We start from the raw sequence: 16,560 nt of genomic DNA, 5'->3' as shown, positions 1-16,560 counted from the left end.
AGTCTGCTAGATTTACCCCTCCCAGTTTTTTCTCCAGTCTTAGTTTTTTTTATGCTTATCCGTGCCTTCTTCCCACGCCACGGGAATTTAGTAATCAGGTTATCTACTTTACGGTGGAAGTCATCTGTGAGTAGGAGTGGGTGCATGCTGATCAGGTAGTTGATCATTGGGGTGATCATCATTTGGATCGTTTCGATTCTGCCCCACCAAGTTATTCATTTCGGGGACCAGGCCTCCAAGAGTTTCTTTATTTTTTCTAGCAATAGTTTCTCATTGTGGCCTAGTGTGCTCATGAGGTTTTTACCAAAGTGTATACCTAGATATTTGATAAACCCTGTTTGCCAGGCCAGGCCCGATTTCCCCCTAGGGTGCCCCTAGTGCAGTGGATGTTCAGGGGATTGCATTCTGATTTTGTCCCGGTTGAGCTTATATCCTGAGTGTCCTGAGTATGTCTCTATGGTGTCTATCAGGGCCTCAATTGAGGTCTTTGGTTGCTCCATTACGATTAGAATGTCATCAGCGTATGCGGCCAATTTTATTTCAACGCCATTAATATTGAAACCTTTTACTTTCGTGTTTGCCTTGATGTCGCGGATCAGGGGCTCCAATGCCAGCAGGAAAAAGTGACGGTGACAGTTGGCAGCCCTGTCTAGTGCCGCGTTGTAGCGCAAGTGGTTTGGAGAGTGACCCATTAATGACTATGCGTGCTCTTGGATCCCCATATAGCACCATCACCTTTCGTATATAACCTTCACCTAAGTTGAAGGATTGCATGCACTACTCCAGGAAGGTCCATGATACTCTATCGAAGACCTTTTCGGCATCAAGGGTGATAGCTACCGCTGGCTCTGGATTTTTTTTGCTGTATGTTCTAGTATGTGGCAAAGGAGTCTGGCATTGTCGTTAGGTTTCCTAAGAACCCGAATGTCTATTTGGGAGTTGCTTATTAGGTTGGGTAGGATGGAATTTAGTCTGGTTGCCAGGATTTTTGCTTATATTTTGCAGTCCACATTAATTGGGGATATGGGCCTGTAGTTCTTGGGTAACAACTGATCCTTACCTTCCTTTGGAATGACTATTACGTTGGCTTCGGACATGGATTGTGATACCAACCCATTCTCCGCACAGTGATTGAACACCCCCTTCATGGTAGGTTTCAGCTGCTCTAGGAAGGACTTGTAAAAGATGGCTGTGTACCCATCCCGGCCTGGGGCTTTGTTATCCTTCATAGATTTGACCGCCATTTCAATCTCGGCGATGCTAATTTCTTGCCCTAATCTCTGTGCTTCTACACTGGTTAACTGTGGGAGGCCAAGTCTGTTAAGGTATTTTGTGCACGCCTCCATATCAAAGATCGGGTCGTTTTTATAGAGCTCCTGATAAAACTCTTGAAAGGTCTTGAGGATGTCTTTGTGTCTCGTGTGGATAGGATAGGATAAATACTTATATAGCGCACGAATGCCGAAGCGTCTTGGCGCTGTGGGTTCTGTTGTGTGGGTCTGTGATGGATGAGATGGTAGATTGGTTATGCTTATGCTTCAGGTAGGAGGCTAGTAGCTTCCCCGCTTTATTTGCTTCGCAGAGGTTATTTCTTAAACTACAGTCCGGCTCTCTCACTCCGGATCTTATTGTATTCATACTTTTTTCTAGTTGGGTCCGTTAGGAGTTTGGTATCGTGAGTGGCCCTGGCATGGGCTGTTTCAAGGCTTTTGAGGTCCTGCTCGAGCTGGGTCAGCTGGAAGTTTGTGTTTTTGTTTAGTTTGGATTTAATTTTGATTATTGTGCCTCTGACGGTAGCCTTCAGAGCGTCCCATAGGGTGGTGGCGCCAATCCCCGGTGAGTCATTGTGACTAAGGTATTCCCTTATGGCTTCCTCAATCCTTCTTTTTGTTTTTTTTTTGTTTGTTTTCGGGGGTAGCTAGGACGTCGCTGTTAAACCGCCACCTCCGGGGGATGTCTTCGTTGTGGCAGCTGCTCAGCTTTAGGCTGATACATGAATGGTCTGACACTAACCTAGGCGCTATGTCTGAATGTTCTATTAGGTGTGTGTGTGGACCTGTGATTAATATGTAGTCTATCCTGCTGTACGAGTTGTGTGGGTTGGAGTAGAATGTGAAGTCCCTAGTGTCCGGGTGCTGAAGCCGCCATGGATCCTTGAGGTTGAATAAATGGATAACACACACACACCTACTGCATGCTGCCGCCCCGATCCGAAGCAGTGCAAATGGCGCCTGGCTTGGGGCCCGGGCGGGAGGATGCGACCACTTCATCTCAACCTGCCACTCCCCCTTTAACGTAGCAGAGCGCCCTGCATACCACGAACCTAAGTGTGGGCGTTGCGTAGATGCTTTGGACTCTCAATCAGCCCGGGGGCCCCTCAAACCTTCCCCCCCCCCCCCCTCCCAGCTGCTATCTCCCGCGCACAGCCCCGCTGTGCCCCGCTAGGCGGCTGCTGACCCCTCCGCACTGGCGCACAATGATCTCCTCCCCCCCCCCTCCCCCTTGACCCTGTTTGAGTTAATAACCCTCCTCCCTATTCCCCCCCTATCGCCGCATAAGCGTCGGGAGCAGCTTGCTTAACAGCTGCGTGTCCCGACTGGATTCCTGATTTATCACAGATAGCAAATGGTGACTGCGCTGTCTGGCATCCCCGGAGCGCTGCCCTGCTTTGCGTGCCCTGCTCTCAGACGGTGGAGCGGCGATGACCCACCTGCCCTGCCAGGGATGGGTGCGTCCGAAGCTCGCAGTAAACTCTTGTCGAGGGCGCGCAGTGTTGAGAGCTGGGCATGCCCCGATGACCAGCGGATTGAGGGATACAGCGCTCGGGGACTGGGCGTGCATCACACAACGCACACATGGACCCGAATACGAAATTGCAGGCTAGAATTGCCTGACTTAAGTGCAAGGTTTTTTTTCTTTATGCCACAGTGAGCTGTGCTGGCGCACTGGCGCCGCGCCCGGCCCGCGTTGCGGATATGGCGCTGGTGCTGTACAGACTAGGGGCCCCTAAGTCTGAGATTCTTAATGATGCTCTGCACAACTTTAGATGAGGCCTGGGCGGTGGCTGCGGCGCGGGCTGAGGCGCGACGCCAACCCTGCTGCCGACACTGCGAATCAGGAGCACCAAACACACACAAACAACAAAATAGACCTACCACTTGCTCAGGTGCGTGTCCAAGGACTACAGCAATGTCACCATGTACAACGCCGCCGGACCCCCGGGTTGTCAGCTGAATGGCTGTGTCAAATTGTTTGAAAAGCATTTACCTATTGCATAGCTGCTTTGACACCATGGATGGTGCATGTACACTATATGATGATGCAACTGTGAATAATAAAGGTTTTCCAAAAACAAAAACAAAAAACATAAAAAAAAATGGATCCTTGAGGTTGAATTTGGAGCAGATATTCTTTAGTGTGGTGTGTGCACTTGTAGGCTGGTATTGGCAGGGTGACTGTCTATCCAATATATGGTCCAGAGGCATATTAAAGTCCCCCGCCACCACCGTGAGGTCGTTCTGTGGGAGGCTATCGAGCTTTTGCGACACCCCTTCCCAGAAGGTGGGGTCATCTGTGTTTTGGCCGTATATGTTGGCTATGTGGATAAGCTCCTCCTGCCTTCTCAGGTGTGTTATCAAGAGTCTACCTACTTCATCATGGTACTGTGATTCTAGAGTTAGGTTGGAACTTTTAGATACCAGTGTGATTACCCCTCCCTTCTTCCCTTCTGCCGGTGAGCACGCCACCTGTGAGATCCAGTTACCTTTCACTAGCTTGGCATCCCCCAGGGAAAGTTTGGTTTCTTGTAGCAGGACCACATCTCCTTTAGTTTTAGCTAGGTAGTCTAAGACCTTCTTGCATTTAATGGGATGGTTGAGCCCTTTGATATTGAGGGATACTATCTTTATGTCAGAAGCCAGGTTAAGATTGTTGGTGAGTGTCATTATCTAGGGTGAGGCATGTCTGGTAAACCCAATCTACCTACCCAGCTCTCAATTGTGCTAACTCCTCCCCTCCCACACAGCGCGGCCACCTGAAGTGGGACGGGTGTCTGCCTTGTATTAGCAACAGTGTTAGGTCTCTCTTCTACCGGTTAAGCTTACCCGTATGAACCTTCTTGTCGAGAGAAGTGTGATCAAAGAGGTGAAAGTGGAAAGGAAGACAGAGAAAAAAGAAAACAAAGAGCTTAACGACTCACCCTCCTTCCCTCCCTCCTCCTCCTCCCCCCCCCCCCCCTCCCCCCATCACAGAAACATCATATGCTGGACGTGCGACGGCAGGGTCGCCATCCCGTCTCTCGGGTAGTTTGTTGGTTAGTAGTTCTCTGACTCTATGATCCCAAGATAGTCTACAGTTTCAGTTACAGTTTCTTCGCTGTGTCATTTCTTTGTTTGTGCCCCCCTGCCTCTATCCATTGTCCTCGTATCTTTATAGGAAAAAAGGATTTGAAAAAGTGTCCCGTCATCTGTGCAAGATATCGAATATTCATATTGTACCGCTTGTCCCCCTACAGATCTCGGTGTCTGTTGTCGAGTTAGCGCCGCTGCGAGGTAGTTGCTGAGGTATCTAAGGAGGTAGATAAAGCTGATGCGGCAGGTGTTGGGTGTGGAAGCTTGTGCAGATTACAGTTATTGTTCCAGACATTGTTCCCCCGTGCATCGCACAGGGTATGTTCTCCTTTTTTGCGGACTTTAGAGCTGGGCGTTGGGGGGCTCCCTCAGCTTATCGGTTACTGGTTGTCGAGGTCGAGGTGCTAGTTCGGTTGTGTCCGTCCTGCAGGCCCTTCGGCCAAGGTGCATGAGTTTGTTAAGGTAATTGAGGTACCTTTGAGGTAGTTTGTGCGTGATTGTTGAGGTAGCTAATGAGGAAGATCAGGTTGTTACAGTAGATGTTTGATACTATTCTTGTGTCGGTTTTTGCTTCAATCACCCCCCAGCTCCGGCGAGGCTCTCCTTTTACTGGTTCCTGCTTGAGATGTCTCCTTTTCTTGGGCTGTTGGACCATCCAGGTATCTGGTTAGCTCTTTCGGGTCGTCGAAGAGATGGGAACGTCCGCTGTCGTTTATCCTGAATTTGGCGGGGCCAAAAAAGAGAACTGAATGTTTTTCTTCCTCATTTTATCACGTAGTGACAGGAAGCCTTTTCTAATATCCACTGTGGGTTTAGAGTAGTCCTGCCTGAGAATAATCTTCTGCCCATTCCATGTGATCTGGTGGTTTTTCCATGCAAAGTTGAAGATGGCTTCTATGTGTTGAGATATCAGAGGCTTGCAGATTATTGGGCGAGCCGTGCTCCTTGTTGTGGATTTGAAGGTGGGGACTCTGTAGGCTCTATCCAGCTCAAACTGATGGTTGAATTTTAGGTTTGTGATTTTCGGTATCATATCTTCGAGGAAGGCCAAGCATGAGACTGCCTTGTCTTCCACTCACTCCGGGACTCCTAGGATTCTGATGTTCCCCCGCCGGTTGCGGTCTTCCAATTCCGCCGTTTGTTTCTGGAGATTCCTTGTAATAAGACTTCAGCTCTTCTTCATGTTTAGGTCCGCATCCTCGATATCGCTTATTCTCTGTTCTGCCACAGTAAGTCTATTATTAACTGTGTGCATGTCCGCCGTGACCGCTGCTATCTCTAGTTGTATTGCGTCAGTAGTTTGCTTTGTTGTCTTGGCTAGGTCATGTACGTCCGCCAGTTTTTTTAGGATCATCTCTAGGGTGCCGTTGATGTCTGGTTTCTGTTTAAGTGGTGAGTCGGATAATGCGGGTTCGCCTTTGTTCTTTTTAAGCTGTTGCTGGAGTCTTGCCTCACTTCCCGCCATGGTCCTGAGTCCTCTCTTCTCCTGGTGAACTTCAACTTGCCCCCTCCTGCTTCCACCTGTGTCTGTGCCTGTGCCCGGTCCACTGTGGTTTCGCGTTGTTTGCCGGAGATGTTTGGGCTCCACTGTTGTCCTCTGTTGTGGCGTCACCTGAACACTCGCCTCTGGTTGTGTTCCTTATCTCGTCCTGGAGCTGTCTGGGATCGTATCACATATCTTGTTTCCTCTTTTGAGTTGTGCCAGTGCAATGATTGTTAGGAGCGAACTCTGCGCAAGCTTTCCTTGGCTGTGGTTCCTTCGGGGCTCCTGGGGTCTGTTGTTTTGGCTCCAGAGGTTCGGTATGTCATGTCCAGGCAGAGGAGCCAGGTAGGTGTGGCAGGTGTCGGGTGCAGATGCAACCCGTTCTATCGCTTTTCCACCCTATGGAGGGGGTTTGTCTTTCTGTCCACCTATTGCGCTGTCACGCTGTACCTCAATTTTTCCCTCTTGGGATGTCCTCCTCACCAGGGGGTAGGTATGGGCCGCTGTGGGGCTGCTGGGGGGAGGGGTTGCTGCGTGGTTGTTGTGGGGCTCCTTTGTGGCCTCTTTCCTGCACGCCCTCCCGGGTTCGCCCCCTCTTCTCTTTTGTTCTTTGCTCTTGTACTTGATAGCCGTCCCTCACCTGTTTGCACTGTGTCCCCCCGCTCTGGTCCCCCCTCTGTGCGCTTCTTTCTCGCTGTTGACTCCCTACCACTGCACTTGTTGTGACTGTTGCATTGCGCCTTTATACACCCCCCATGTGCCTCTGCGTTTTGTACTCCCGTTAGTTGATTTGAGAGAGGGCAGCTTCCTCATAGACTATGGCGCACCGACCTCATTCTAAACTCTGCTCCCTGTTAAAGTGGCGGGGACGTTAATCTTGCTGCTGGTCCGTTTTAGTTTTAGTTTCGATTTTGGACCGCCATTGCTCTTGTCTCGCCGCGCTCCAGTTGATAATTTGACCCGTATCACTGCAGTGCTGTAGACTACAAAATTGTTTTCACTCCCTTGTGGCGCCTTTTGACCGGAGTATTGTCGCCTCCGATTTTGCCAGACCTTTTGTTGAGCTCTCTCCTTCCTACTGCTTCTACAGCTTTTGCTCCTGGCTTCCTCCTGGCTCCCTCGCAGCACTCCTAGTGCTGGCGGTTGTCTTCTCAGATGTCTGTGAAGCTTGCGATCTCCCTTCCTGTGAACCTTCTCAGGTGCCTACGGTGCCTATCAGGCACGATGTACCGGTGGCTCCGCCCTTCTGGTCCGCTTGCAATATGTCTTGTCTTTGAGCCTTGCCAGTTGCACGCAGTCTCCTTCCCCCCCCCCCCCTCCCCCCAACGTACCTGGCAGGGTCACACGAGGGGTCAGTAGTCTCTTTGCTTTAATGAGAAAGCCTCTGTTTCCTGGCATCTGCTTAAGATGTTTAAATGACCGTTATTAATTACTACCGGGTATGAAACCTGAAGGGACCTGGCCCACTTAAAGTTGCGTGGGGACCAATGGTAACAGTAATCACAGGCTGGTTAAAAAACGATGATTGTTCCGGGACAGTCGTAATGAAGGTCTGAAAGGGATAGGAAAAGAACAAGTCTCTTTTTTTTTTTTTAAATTGAACCATTATTGGCTGTAATTACATAAACTTGGTTAATCAAAAATGGTAGTGAATATGGTCAAAGTACTGAAGCACGTTTATTTTTCTTTAAACAAATTTTTGTTTTCAAGAAGAACCAGTTTCCTGGTACAATAGGAAACAAATGAACAATCAAATGCTGATGAATCCAAACAATCTGAAGGCACATGCATCCTCCCACATGTGGGGGCCTGGGGTGGCATGATAATAGCCCAACGATCAATATGGATACTACAAGGTTGGAAACATTTGTTATCCTGAGCATTGCCCATCTGTATATACCCAAAGGTCCCCTGGCCTATGTACTGTGTCCCTGACTATAAGGAACAACATAATTCCCCCCCCCCCCCTTTCTCCCTCCCCAGGTGTGCCATGGCTGGGTCAGTTACCAACTGTGAGACAGCAATCTTTACTTTCCAAGTCATGGAGTCAAGGCGGTGCCCCATAGCGGTATTGCCATCTAGTGCCTGTAACCCCCCCCCCCCCTCCCCCCACAGACCCCTATATTAGTGAAGGCTACATGCCCTCAGAACGGGAATCCAATGTGGTCTACTAGTCTGCTACCCGTGTAATCGGGGGTGTCTGGTGGCTCCTCTTAAGGAGGCGGGATCTGGATGTTTCAACTCTTCCATTAACGCCTCCCATGCCCTGCCACCTTACAGGGCATGGGATATTCGGCCCTGTCTGGCCCCTTTCAGGCAGATAGCCCCCTCATAATCCGTCCAGCACAGAACCTCTCTTCTCCATCCCTCAACGCTGGGCCCCCTCGGGGTCTTCCAGTGCCTGGTGATCTCCCTCTTGGCCAGGAAGAGCACCAGGTCCTGGAAATTGCTAGTCACTTTAGTGCTAGAAGTGCGCAGGAACCAGTGAAGGAGACATTTCACCAGTGTACAGTGAACCTCTCTAACGATCACCTCAGTCAAGGTGCCCGTTACGGTCTTCCAGTAGTCTCCCTGTGCTGGACAGCTCAAAAACATAAGGAGGAACTCCTCACACTGGGGGCATTTAGCACCCGCCTTTGCGCAGTAACGGTATATTCATCCCGGTTTGAGATATGCCCTATAAAGTACACAGAAGTTGATGAGATTAAACCGGGCATTCCTAGATACAGTGGGAATACGGCCCACCAAACCATCCCAGACTTTTTCTTCCATGGGAGCTCCCAGGTCTTCTTCCCAGTACGATCGTAGCTTATCAAGCGGGGAGAACACCTCACCCCCGACGCTGTCGAGTCAGACAAGTGACTGCCTTATACATGCCCGAGAAAACCACTATATATTGACCCCCTTCCGGGAGTAGAGGTTCCGATAGCCCCAACCCCCAGGGCTTTTGGATCACTGCTGTGAGGGCCCTATGCAAGAGAAAGTGCACTTGCGGTAAATCATAACGCTCTTTAAATTCTTCAAATGGCAATAGGAAGCCATCTTCGTACAAGACCCCGATCATTGTTGCGCCAGCTACCACCCTTTACCTCCGCCTGTGCCAGTTTCCGCCATGTGGAAGATCTAGAAGAAATGTGAATGGGATTTCTGGAGCATGGGGCCGCCTAGTTTTCAACTTCTGTAGGCTCCTAACCCATCACCTGTGGAGTGCTCTAAATTCAGAACTGTCTTCTGTTCCTGGAGCAGGTAGCTGCAATACAATGCGGGAAAGCAGACAGATCCGGCACAGAAGGGCCCAAATTCTCCATCCTACAGACCCTTCCAGCCACCCCCTGCATGAGCCATTGTAGCTGCGCAGCCAGGTAATAGCTCTCAAAGTCTGGAAGGGCCAAGCCACCTGCTGCAGTAGGTCTCTGCATCTGGTCAGTGCCACTTTGCACCTGCCGGACCCCCAGACAAACCCTGTTAGCAATGATCGAAGGTCCCAAAATACACCCGCTGGGATCCATATTAGGAAGACTACAAAGAAATATAACCGCTGTGGCAAAGCCCCCATTTGCAGTAGGGTGACTATCAATCACAGAGAGAGGAAGTGTAGACCAGAACTCCATATTTGCCTTCACCCCCCCCCCCCCCCCCCCCCCCCCGGATGGCCTTTCCAATATTGCCCTCAAGAAGATCAGCGGGGTCGTGATAGTTTTTAACCTCCAGGCACCTGTATTCCCACAACAAATCACCCACTACTGCCGGTCTATCCCTGCCAGATTCAGTGGGAAACGAGCACGATTTTCTCCAGTTGACTAGTAAGCCGGAGACCCTTCTGAGGTGTGTAAGGCGCTCCTTCGGTCCTACAAAGTCCTTCCTCACAGTGTGGAGGAAGAACAAAAGATCATTGGCGTACAAGTGATATGTTGAACTTTGCCCAGTACCTTCAGGACCTGGTAGGGGAGTCCAGATCTGGCACAACAGGCCAGGGGCTCCATCGCCAGAGCAAAAAGGAGGGGCGATAACGGGCACCCAAGCCCACCTGATAGCTGTCTGAGAATGTACCCCCGTCTGCACTCTAGCCCACGAGTCTGTGTATAGCCAGCCAGTCCAAGACACAAATCCAGGTCCCAGCCCAAACCTTCGCATCACTCTATAAAGATAGGGCCATTCCAGGCTATCAAAGTCCTTCAACCGCAAATATCACGGCTTCCTCCTTATCATACGAGTCAGCTTCCAACACACGTAGGAGTCTTTGAATATTAAGAGCTGTGTTGCGGACGGGAATAAATCCTGCTTGGTCTCGCTGAACGAAAGTCTCCATATGTGGGAGAAGACGCACAGCCAGAATATTTCTCAGGATCTTATAATCTAAATTAAGCATTGACAACGGTCTATAGGCTGTTTTATCAAAGGCCAGTTTGCTGGGTCTTAAGAGGCAAGACCAGGGTTTCCCGAGTGATTTCTGAGAGCCTGCCCGTCTGTCTCGTTGAGGTATATAGTTCTGCTAATCGGGGGCCTATCTTTTCTACATATACAGAGTAGAATTCTACAGTGCCTGGGGTTTTGTTCCTGGCCATAGATTTAATGGCAGCCCTGACCTCTGACAGTTCAGTGTCTCCTCCCAGGGAGTCCGCCTACTGAAGCACTTTTACATTTTTATGTTTTTTCTTTACACCTTGGTGTATGTAATGTAGTCAAAAGACAGATTATTGCTCCTACATACAATAAAAATGATTGCCTTCAAGATAAACATGTAAAATGTTATGCCATGCTAAAAACAAATGTATGCAGATTTTAATGTTGTTCATTCTCTACCTCTCTATTTTCAGCCAAGATGACTTCGCTTGCAAAATAATGCCCCTTTGATCAACTTTTAAAAGAGAAACTGAAGACTATGACTGATTCCTCGGTGTGCCAGCGAGCTGTAATTTGTTTGCGTTCAGGCTTGTAGACGTTGGATGCTGATGATCAAGTGACATACGTGTGAAGGAGCAACTCTTATTTGCATAGTACTCTTTAGCTCTTTGAGCTTGGCAAGGCAGTCATGGCTAAGGCTACCGACCCTGACCCAGTAACTTGTGATATGGATGCCACTCCACTGATTGCCCTGAATTTTCATGTGAGAAACAAACTGTCCATGTACCTGAACCCCAAGACCATGGTGGCGAGTGACTGGACCCGACTAGCTGAGGAAATGGGCTACAGTTACTTGGAGATCAAGAACTTTGAGTCATCTACCAACCCTACGGCGAAAGTGCTGGAAGACTGGCAAGGAAAGTGCTTTCGTGCTACAGTCGGTGGCCTCTTGGAAATTCTGAAGAAAATTGAAAGGCACGACATTCTCACCGACCTCAAACAGAAGATAGGTTTGTGAAACTGGTTGTCAAAAGTCTGTGCTTTTGCTGCTTATTTCTTGTATTTATTTGATTTAAAATGTGTGTAGCACTTCACCCTGCAGAAAGATGACTCCATTTGCTTGGAAGAATTGAACTATATATAAAGAATAGTTAATAGAATATGTACGCTCTAACCACATTAGGCATATTCAGACTGTTATGTGGCTCATGACCTGAATGAGAGAAACTTCACATTAACGTCTTGTGGGGTCTGCCACCTCCCCTGCCACACCTTGCACTCTTTGTGGTGCTGGATTTAGTTCCAGTGTGCCTGTTATGCAGCCACTCCCTCACATGCACAACACAGCTGTAAAGTCCCACAGCTGGCTAAAAATGCCCGAAAGGTATAGTCGACTCTTTTAAAACACCACCATTCCTAGAAACAGCAGAACATTTTTTAAATCCCTCCAAACTCCTTCACATGCACAATGCAGCATTCTGTGTGGATACTTATCAAAATGCCCTTAAAACGTAGAACCCACTCAACACAGAAGCAAAAGCACACGTCTGCCACAGAAAAGAGCTGCCACACCACAACCTAAGGAACGTAGCACCACACCATGCTCATTCGATAGATTTCAGGATGCTTCTCCACAATATGACATGCACTTCACAGCCTGCAGCATTCATTGCAAATGTATCAGGACACATCGCACAGCCCACATGACCCACATCTGCTCCCCCACCCAGATAGCAACGCAGCGGAGGTATAGTTTGTGCACCTAACTCAGTGCTTCAGACAGTGGTCAGACGTTCACTTTTGGGATGCTGGCCCATTTCAAGACTCGCCACGCAACATAGACCGTTTACCACAGCTTAACCCTTGCTATAAAGATTAACGAAAAGCATGATGGACAGAATGGTGGCCACATTAACGATAGGTGTTGTGTACACATGAAATGAGGTATTAAATATGTTCATACATTTAAGGTATCTGATCAGATACAAATGTTGTCTCTGAGCCTCCCAGACATGTTGGGGATACTGTGCCTGTTTTTTCGAGGGGACATTGGGACAATGGAATTTCTTTTACATGACCACATGTATATTAAACCAAACTGTTGTGGCTTCTACCAGTGAAGTAGTGTATTGTGATTGTATAGTGTATAAGTAAAAACCGGAATCAAAAATAATATGTTTACTTGTGAGAACTAATAGGAATGGTGGACTGTCCTACACCACATTCATACACAAAACCTGGGACCACCTACTAAATCAGTAGAAATCTCTTTCCGGCACTGAAAGTAATGTACGTAGAGCAGGAGCAAGGATTCTCAGCCACACTGACTCTTGTGAATGCATAAAATGGTATGGAAAGGGACCCTACAGACTGTCAATAACGTTTTGGGGCCATCGTAATGGCAGAAATGTCATTTTAAAACGGCAAACACGTAGCACAGATATGCAAGTAAATAAAGGGAAGTGAGGTTTTTATGTATTTATTTACAACATCAGGATTTTCTACTGTGACGAAGTATATTCATTGTTGGGGATGGAAGGGCCCCGTTTTTTTTAAAATAATAAAAAGCTTCCTCATGTTTGAGTAGGGACAAATTTCAGAACCGCAGGAAACCTACTTCATTATGTAAATATGATTGGGCATTGACGAGTGTGGGGAAAAAAAGCTACCACCTAATGCCCTCCGGATTCCCAAGTCTGTTGGGCACCCAAAAAAATAAGAATAAGCTAGGCCTTCTCCCCTTCCAGTAGGCGGGGTTGGAGGAGGAGAGGGATTAGAATCTGGCGGACAAGGATTAGGAGCTGGGGCTGGGGTGTGGATGTGGATGTAGAGGCAGGTCTTGTGGCCCATGTGCCAGGGAAGCACTCCCCTTGCGGCCAAGCCTACCTTGATCCTGAAGCCAAGGCGGTTGCCTAAAAATGTCCTATTACTTACCGGTAATCTTCATTACTCCGGGTCCCGTAGTCCTCGACACCGTCAGTGACAAATGAGATTTACTATCTCAATGACAGACAAAAGAACGAAGGAATGCTGGACCTACCCCTCCCCCTCCCACTGGGAGTACTTAAGGAGTACCGTCCCAGCATTCCTCCTGAAATACCAAGCCCCAATGAAGGCCGGCAGACAGGGAGGGAGGGAGGGAAGTCATGACTGTGTCGAGGACTACGGGACCCGGAGTAATGAAGATTACCGGTAAGTAATAGGACATTACCCCCAGGTCCCTCCGTCCTCGACACCGTCAGTGACAAATGAGAAATACCAAAGCAAACACCGGCATTCATACCAGAAACACAACAAACCACCAGGATATCAAACAAACCCAGAGATTTATTGGAAAGAAACAGAAAAAAAAACATTAGGAGCGAACAGAGCTCAACACCCCCAAAGCAAAACCTCCATCATCCCCCAAAAGATTGAGGAGTCGATAATGCCTGATGAAAGTATTAGAAGAGGCCCACGTGGCAGCCCTGCAAATCTCAGAGAGAGGAACACCCCGAACCTCCGCCCAAGAAGCAGCCACCCCTCTCGTAGAACGACCCTGAACCCCCAAAGGAGGAGGAGAACCAGACAGAGAGTAGGCCAAGGAAATGGCTTGCTTCAGCCGACGGCCAATGGACACAGAAGAAGCCTTACACCCAAGGGATGCCGCACCAAAGGAGACAAAAAGGGAGTCCGATTTGCGAAAAACCGCAGTACGGTCAAGATAAATGCGCAAAGCCCTGCACACATCCAACAAAGACCACTGGGTACCACCAGGAGAATCCAAGACAGAGCCCAGGGAGGGCAACACCAACTCCTGGCCCCTGTGAAACTGCGAAGAAACCTTTGGCACAAAGGAAGAATCCAGGCGGAGCACCACCCCACCCTCCGTGAAGGACAGAAAAGGAGCACGCGCCATCAAGGCCCCCAACTCCCCAAGACGACGAGCAGAGGTGACAGCCACCAGGAAAACCACCTTGAGGGTGAGAAACTTCAAATCCACCTCATCCAAAGGCTCAAAAGGAGGACCGATCAAAATCCGAAGGACCAAAGGCAAGTCCCACAGGGGAAAGGAAGGGTGAGGCACAGGCCGAGAAACCGTAAAACTGCGCAGAAGACGAGAGACCAAGTCTTCAACATCAGAAAGATTCCCCCACGGGGAACGAAAAGCCCGAACAGCGGCCCACTGGGCACGCAGCGTAGAAACAGCCAAACCTTTCTCGAAACCCTCCCACAAAAACTGAAGGACAACCTGCAAGGAACAGAACAAAGGGGAGATGCCCAACGCAGAACACCAACGATCAAAATTACCCCAATGTCGATCATAAGCCTTAAGGGTAGAAGGCCGCCGGGAACGCTGAAGAGCCACCACTAAGTGTTCCGGGAAACCGCGCCGTCTCCAACCCTGCCTCTCAACCTCCACACCGACAACCGCAACCGGAGAAGAGACCGGCATGGGGAAGACCGCAGAGGAGACGGAGACAGGGGAAGAAACCAAGGCCCCTGCACCGCCAAAAGACGCACCGTCGGAAACCAAGACCTCCGAGGCCAAAACGGCAGGACCGCCACCACCTCCCGATCCTCCTGACACAAACGGGCCAGAAACCTCGGAACCAGAGCCAGGGGGGGGAAGGCATAGAGGAGACGCGACGGCCACGGCAGAGACAGCGCGTCCACCCCCAAGCAACCCTCCTGCAGAAACCGGGAGCAAAACCGAGGGAGCGGAGCATTGTGCCGGGAGGCAAAGAGGTCCAGAAAGGGACGCCCAAACCTCCCGCACACAAGCCGAAACGCAACCGGGGTGAGAGACAACTCCAGAGAATCCGGAAAGCACCGACTCGGGGCATCCGCCACAAAGTTGTCCACTCCCCGAATATGAACCGCCGTCAGAGACAGCAGATGGCCCTCCGCCCAACAAAACAGGGGTACCACTATCGCATTCAAAGATGCCGAACGAATCCCCCCCTGATGATTCAGATAAGCCACCGTCACCATATTGTCGGACCGTACCAACACATTCCGACCGAGCAACAGTCCCCGAAACCCCATCACAGCCCGGGACACCGCCATGAGCTCTCTCCAATTGGAAGATCTGCGACTCTCCATGACGGACCAACGACCCTGAAGGGAGCGAGACCCTAAGGTCGCACCCCAACCCAAGGCGCTGGCATCCGATGTCAAGACCAGAGAAGGAGAAGACTGCAGGGGCAGACCCAAAGACAGATGATCCCTCACAGACCACCAAAGAAGAACCGGGAGGACCACCGGAGACACAGGAACAAGAACCTCCAAATCGCGGGACAGGGGATCCCAGAGAGACAGGAGGTACACCCAAAGGGGGCGTAGATGAAAACGTGCCCATGCCACCGTAAAAACAGTCGCCGCCATCAGACCCATAAGACGCAACCAAAGGCGCACCGGAAAGGCACCTCCCACCCAGAAACGACGAGCAAGAGACACCAACGTCACCACCGGAGGCTCGGGGAGGAACACACGGTTCAGATCCGAACGGAAGCGGGCCCCGATGAAAACCAAGTCCTGAGACGGCGTCAGCTGACACTTGGGCAAGTTGATCAGGAAACCATGGGCCCGCAACGCCGAGCACACCACCTCCCTGGCCTCCAGCAACAGGACCCGAGACGGAGCATGGATCAACCAGTCGTCTAAGTAGGGGTAAACCATCACCCCTCGGAGATGAAGCCACGCGACCAAAGGCGCTACCACCTTTGTAAACACCCTTGGCGCCGACCGAAGACCGAAAGGCAACACCATAAACTGGTAATGACGCCCCTGAACACAAAATCGCAGAAACCTGTGGGACCGAGGATGGACCGGAACATGGTAATACGCATCCTGAAGATCGAGGGTACACATGAAGTGACCCGGCAGTACCAAAGGAATCACCCTCTGTAAAATCTCCATGCGGAAAGGAATCCTGGCCACCCATTTGTTCATCACCCGCAGATCTAAAATCAAGCGGAAACCCCCCGTGTTTTTGGGGACCAGAAAGATCAGGGAATAAAAACCCAACCCCGTCTCCTCCGGAGGAACCTCCTGAATGGCACCCTTCCGAAGAAGGTCCAGAATCCCGTGAGAAAGATGAGACCGCTTCACACGACTCGAAGGCCAAGGAGTCGGCCGAACACCCGAGTCTGGAGGAGGAGCCGTGAACTCCAGAACATAACCCTGGCGAATGATTTCCAACACCCAGACGTCGGAACAAGACTGAACCAGGCATCCAGGAAGAAGCGCAGCCGCCCTCCAACCAACAACCCGGGAACCACCGCCAAAGAGTCAGGAACGCGGCTTGGCAGGCGGAGGGGATTTAGCCTTACGGTCCCGACCACGGCCAGAAGCAAACCTACCCTGGCCCCTCACAAACTGTCTACGAGGAGCAGGGCGAAA

At 50.2% G+C, this 16,560-nt stretch overlaps 1 protein-coding gene across 1 annotated transcript in view; it reads left to right on the top strand.

The window, feature by feature from the left end:
- The window catches only part of MYD88 (MYD88 innate immune signal transduction adaptor), a 69,828-nt gene that overhangs the window by 28,136 nt on the left and 25,132 nt on the right, over positions 1-16,560 (top strand). Inside the window, exon 2 of the mRNA XM_085628863.1 lies at positions 10,650-11,186. Within this exon, the coding sequence (XP_085484989.1) occupies positions 10,865-11,186 (322 nt within the window). The 5' untranslated portion in view covers positions 10,650-10,864. The remainder of the gene's footprint in view (positions 1-10,649; positions 11,187-16,560) is intronic.

This window comes from Triturus cristatus, chromosome 10 (assembly GCF_964204655.1).
Source record: "Triturus cristatus chromosome 10, aTriCri1.1, whole genome shotgun sequence".
Classification (NCBI taxonomy): Eukaryota; Metazoa; Chordata; class Amphibia; order Caudata; family Salamandridae; genus Triturus; species Triturus cristatus.
The sequence above is the reverse complement of the archived record's forward strand: the minus strand, read 5'-3'. Positions and strand labels throughout refer to the sequence as shown.